At 42.6% G+C, this 6,165-nt stretch overlaps 1 protein-coding gene across 1 annotated transcript in view; it reads right to left on the reverse strand.

Annotated features, from left to right (window-relative positions):
* The window catches only part of THSD7B (thrombospondin type 1 domain containing 7B), a 259,051-nt gene that overhangs the window by 123,577 nt on the left and 129,309 nt on the right, over positions 1–6,165 (reverse strand). The window contains 2 exon segments of the mRNA XM_031057310.1: positions 574–677; positions 1,658–1,790. Coding sequence (XP_030913170.1) covers positions 574–677; positions 1,658–1,790 — 237 coding nt within the window.

Consider the following 6,165-nt stretch of genomic DNA (forward strand, 5'->3'; position numbering starts at 1 on the left):
TCCTGGACTGTGATGTCTGCGGATGGACAGACAGCAGGACAGAGCTCTCCTTTGCTTTCAGTTAGTTTAGCTAGCTGAAGCAAAGAAGTTCCCCGGACTGTGGGGTTTTTCCCTTTCTTTGGACCTGTTTAAACCTGCTCTGGACTGAACACCCAGCAGAGCACTGGCAGCTCCACCTGAGGCCCACAGGGCCGGGCCTGGGCCGTGACATTTCCAGCACTGAGGGACTGATCAGAGACTGAGTGAGCTCAGCTGCAACCTGGTGAGGGGACTTTCTGAGTTTGTCATCTCTTTTGGAGCAGCAAAGGGTTTTATTGTTTAGGTTTTATTGTTTAATAAACAGTTTTTTTCCACTTTTCTCCAAAGAAGTATTTTCTCCCAGACCGGTTGGGTGGAGGGGCCAATTGAATCTGCTTTCCTAGAGAAATCCCTTTAAGAATTCTCTCCCCAGTTTGCCCTGAACCAGAACAGTAAAGTACTTCAGTTAGCTTCCAAATTACCTACTACAAAAGAGCAAAGACTTAAATGCCATATCCAACACCTTTACACTGGGGGCAGGATGGAGACTCTTACCCCTGGACTGTAGGCCGTGCCCGCACGGCTCGCTCTGCCCCGGCGGGCCCTGGCGCACCGAGGCTGGCACCAGCACACAGGGGCTCCAGCGGTGGCTCTTCCACCTGCAGCAGAACAGCCAACAATGAAGTGCTTCAAACTGGAAAACAGGGAACAAATCTCAGCACAAACTCCAGTTACCAATCATTTGGGGTCACAAAGCTGTAATTACTCCTGACACAAGCACTGGGAACTGGATTTTAGATGCCAGGTTCACCCTCTAGGAAGCCACATCCTTGTCCAGCAATGTTTCCCCTTTCTCATCTTGCAGGGCATGTTTCAAAGTTAGGTAAGATACACATGAAATAGCTCCAGAGGCCTTTGTCACCAGGCTCTCCTCCTGCTCTCATACAGCTGATGTTGTTCCCAGTCTGCTTTCCATACTCACAGCCATGGGAAGCAGTTTTCCATGGTACCAGGCAGAGCAGAGTATTGTGTCCCTTGCCTGGCACTGCCTTCAGCTCCACACTCTGCTCCAGGACCATCTTAAATGGGATGTGCAGGCTGGACATTCTTATGCAAAGATATAATGCTTTTCTATTTAATATATTGCACAACAGATGGGCCACAGAATCCTAATTAAGAGCAGTGAGTAACTACTCTATAGTATTATTTGTCTAATCAGAACTTTTTAAGTGTGTACTATTCACTGGAGTGAGAGTACCAAGGGAAAAGACAAGAGTTTCTGCAATAACCATGCAATTATGATTCAGGCACTCTAGGGCTTGTGGTCCCAAAATAGCTTACATTGATTTTTAGATACAATGAGGGGGGAGTTCCCAGTAACAGCTTCCTTACACACATCAGACCCTGAGGTTACTATTTCTAGGAGCTGAGTCTGTTGGTGTTTGTTCTGATGATTCCAGATCTACAAAAATCTCCAGCTTCAGCTCTACTTTTACACATTTTGCAAGGTACACTATTTGTTTTAAACTCTGCATTTTCCAAAATTATCTTATTTTCTGGTGAAAATTGTGCCAGACAAGAGTAATTTCTGGAGAAAGGGACACCCACTAGAGACAGACTCCAAGCGAACAGTTTTTACCTATACACTGGACAGATGGGAACATCTTCACATTCTCTTTCCTCATACAAGGTGTCTGGACATGGCTGTCCCCCATTGGCAGAATCCTGAAGGATAATCCTGTACCGGGACTGCTTAACTGCAGTGGCATTGCCTGTAAAGCAAAAAAAAGTTGTCTTTCAGACATGGCTGTCATCCCAAGTTATTGATTTAGCTGCCTTGGTTAGAAATATGTTCTGTGTTTCATTTATATTTTGAAACTATGAGCACCTTAACATTTCTTCCTTTAAAATTATCAGTAGTTCAGCAGAACAGCAGCTGGAAGGATGATAAATCAAAAGCCTAAGAAATGCATCCAAAAACATCTGTTTAACAGAACACCAAATCAAGTAAGACAATAAATAAATAAGAAAATAAACAACTAAACTGGAAAAAGAATAAAAGCCAAAAAATAAACTGTCATAAAGGAAGGTTTTGCTTCTAAGAACACATTCTGGGGGTCTCAGGCTGCTACCAGTAACCCATCTTTATGGCTCTAGAAATCAGAGATGATAACTTCCTGATGGGAAAACCATTGCAACCAACAGAGGCTAACTATCTACTTAACCTGAGTTGATGCAAGACCAATCCATCTAAAAACACAGTTCACAAAATCCATGCACAGAATGCAGCAGGAAAGACAAGAACAAGATTTATCTATTTGTCTCTACAGCTAAAGCAAACACAATCCTTGGCTGTGTAAGTGGTAAGAGCAAAGTGAGAGCTGGCTTAACCACTGCATATGGCATTCTCTGGGTACTGTATTCACACTTCAAAAACAGGTGCTAGAAAAGTAAAAAGGGATCTCAGGAGAACTCCTTAATGGATGTTACAGACCATGTAAAAACTTTTAAATAGTGGACTTCATCAAATACGTCTGAAAGAGGAAAGCCAATAAGCCCACTATGAGTATTATTTTTCCAGCTCAGAATAAGGCAAAGCTGCAGTGGCAAAATTACAATGTAGTAGAATAGAAGGAAAACTTAGAAACTACATCATGAACACAAAGCACAAGCACAGATTCAAGAAAAATGTTGACTTTAAAAATAGCAAGTCATACAAGCTTCCCCTGGCACATGTGCCACCCTGGTGAGATCACTGCAAAGGAACACTGCACTGGCAGGATGCTGCTCAGCACAGCTGCTGCCCTGGTGCAGGAAAAGCACATCCAGAGAGATCCTCTCCTGCTGCTTCCACAGCCACTACCTGAGGCAGCTTCCTACAGTCTCCTTTCACAGCCTGATCTGCTGCCTGTAAAGCCTCACAAAGAGCCTTTCTTAAAATCTAGCCCACACCACCACTCCTGGAAATTAAACTTTTTTATCTTCTGTCTACCACATGAAGAAAAGAGTTTATCCCTGTCACCTAATGCATAATATTTACAAAATTGCAAGGGCTTGCATCCATTCTAAGTGTTCCCCTCTCTAAACTAAGCAAACCCAGCTTTGTAGATCCAATTCAATTCCCTCTCATTGCTCACTTTTACACTGTGCCCAAGGACATGCAGCCTCCCCAGGGCACAGTACAGTGACCCCTCAGGGGTCTCACATACAACATGCCTGGAATTCGACAAGCCTGGTATGAGTTTCAGCATTTCTAACTGCTGACTTCCATTCATTTTGTAGTCCATTGCATCTCCAGAGGTGCCTGAGGCCACAAAGACTATTTAGGGAGCAGAGCACTTGATGCACAGAGTCAAACCAGGACAGCTGGGACTCTTCAGCTTGGAGAGAAGGCTCACAGGATCTTATCATGTGTATCAATACACTACAACAGGCAGTAAGGAGACACAGACTATTTTCACTGTGATATCCACTGTGAGATTTTTTCAAGCAGCTGAGTATCCATTTAAGAGTGATTTAATTTAAGCCACTGTTCCTCAGCTTCTTGATAGAAGTTTAATGTGTCAAAAATCTACCACTTCCCTTAATCAGAACAGCTACTCTGTCAAAAAAAAGAAGAGATTAAATTTATTGGGCACAATCTGTTCTCAATAAATCCTTACTGGCCAGTTTATTACAATCTGATTCTTGAAATGTTTACATCTTGAGTAATAACTTGTTCTTGTAGTTTTCTACATAACAAAGCTAGGGTGAGTAATCTACAATTCTCTTGACCTTTCTTTTTGGAGGAGCAGAGGCAAGAGGGAGAGTTTTGGTTTGGTCTGCCTTGTTATTACTGAGTTTTAGTTTTTTAAGACTTAATTTCTCACCCATGAGAGAGTCACTTGATGCTCTGGCATTACTTTACTACTTCCTTCTTATTCACACAACCTCAATGACATGGCAATAGCTACTCATTGGAAACACTCCTTTTCTCCTGGCTGCAGATAGGAAACAATGGCAACAACTGCAAATTCCCCATGTTGTACTTCCCCCATTTCTCAGAATGTACATTTCATCCAGTTCCTCCTTATTTTTAATCCATTTATGCAATTTTCACTGTCTAATATCCTCTAGCTTAGTTTGCATTCTTGATTCTAATCTTTGTGAAACAATATGAGAATCCAAAAGGAAACAAGATCCTGAATAGCTCTGATAATCAGATATAAAAGAGCTTCTCTAGATGTACGTGGTGCTCCTCTTCATGGTTTGAACCTGGAACTTGCAAATCACATACAGACCTACACATGCCTTGCTCCCCAGTGCTACTGGCTTGCTATTAGCACAGTTTCAGAATAGGAATTACAGTCCAGGAGGGCTTCAGCCCCTTGGAGAGGCTTTCTTGGAGCTTCCAGGTCTTCTGTACTCCTCTCTGCGTAGAACAAGTTCCAAGAGGTGTAGATAGCAATTCCTGCAGTTTGTTGAAGTCTATATTTTTTTCTAATGTCTTGTTGATATTGCCATCCTTCCTTTCCAATAATCATGAACTCTATCACTTTGTGATGATTTTCATTCAAATTATCTACCACCATTTGAATCTTACCCATTTCCTTCCTATTAATCAGTACCAAATCTAAATGAGCTTCCCACAGTCATTTTCTCCACCTCAAGAAACTAAATTATCCTCAACATTTATTGCACCTTACTCAAACCCCATTTTCAAAATTGAATTTCCACACTGGCTTTTCTATAGCATTCCTTATAAATGTTAATGAACATAATTTTTATATTTCAGTTAAAATTGCTATAGCCTGATTTTTCCAGAGTACTAGCACTGTGGAGGACTGTCCTTTCAAAACCAAACGGATTTCCAGCATGGCTATGACTGTTTGCCCTCCTGAAAAAAAGTCAAGCCTCAGGATCTCAGGACCATCTTAACTACTCTGCACTTGACTTTGCAACTCAGATAATGCTATTTGAGAATTTCAAAGGTTCTTTACCTCTGCTTCCACTCCCCCCTCCTGTGCCACCAGCCTCCATTCTCCTCCTTTACAGAGCCACACAACTCCTACCAAGCCACTCTTCCTCCTCCCTGGATCTTGCATCCTTCCTTCCTCTGTCTTTCACCCCCAGGGCTCACAGAACTGCACCACCATTCTCAGGTGAGGGACAAACTCCTGGAACATGTGCTGTATCAGGTCCAGTTTCCACAGAAAACATCCAGCTTCCACTCTAATGCTGAGCAGATGGCAAGCCAGAGTCTGGTCAACATGAGACTCTGCTCACACAAAAAACAAGGACAAATTTTCTGAGATTTTCTGGGATTTTAGTCACCAAAATCAGTGCTGTCCTCCAATACCTTTGTAGAGATAAGAGCTCTTAAGTCTTCCACTTTGACCAGTTCTGGTTTTGTGTTTATGAGGATTGGAAGTGGCAGGTCATGGACTGTCTGACACAAGGTAGAGGTTGTTGGAATTTCTTATTGTGGCACACCATGCATTTTATCTACTTTTACCCCATCTCATTTCAAATCTGATTTAAGGCATGGAAAAAATAAGACAGTTACTATCTAACATTTCACGTAAACTTGTTTAGAGAATTAAGTAACTGAAATTTTCTAACCTTCCTCCTGGACAGCCAATGCCCAGAAGAGAAGAGGTACTTACAGGTACCATCTATTTTCAGAAGGAAGATGAAAAATGTTATTTATTGTCAGTTATTTGCTTTTTTTAATCTCCCTGCCTTAAATCTATGCTGGCAGACCAGGGAGTACCTCATCCATGCTGAAAGCAGTTACCTCTCCAGGCCACCTTCACCCCCAGGAAAGCAAGTGACAGAGGAAAATCCACCTGCTGCTCATTCAAACCACTTCATATCCTGAAACCACCCTACTGCTTCTTTGATTCTGTTTTCAATCCATCCTCAAAGCCCAGGTAAAACAGACACATTACAGAAGACTGCAGGAGACAGTTGCCACCTGTAAGTATCTGAAGAGGCAGAGAATCAATAACTTGCAACAAGCTCCCTGCTCCTGCCTCCCCAACAGGTGCTGGGACTCAGCGGGCACTTCCTTTGTGAATTATGCTGTCCACCCATCTGTTACTGCCCTAAGTTCAGTGCTGTCTGCCCTCCTGAGGCAGCAGATAATCTTCTGCCAGAAGACAGACA

This window comes from Geospiza fortis, unplaced genomic scaffold (genome assembly GCF_000277835.1).
Source record: "Geospiza fortis unplaced genomic scaffold, GeoFor_1.0 scaffold112, whole genome shotgun sequence".
In the NCBI taxonomy this organism is placed as follows: domain Eukaryota; kingdom Metazoa; phylum Chordata; class Aves; order Passeriformes; family Thraupidae; genus Geospiza; species Geospiza fortis.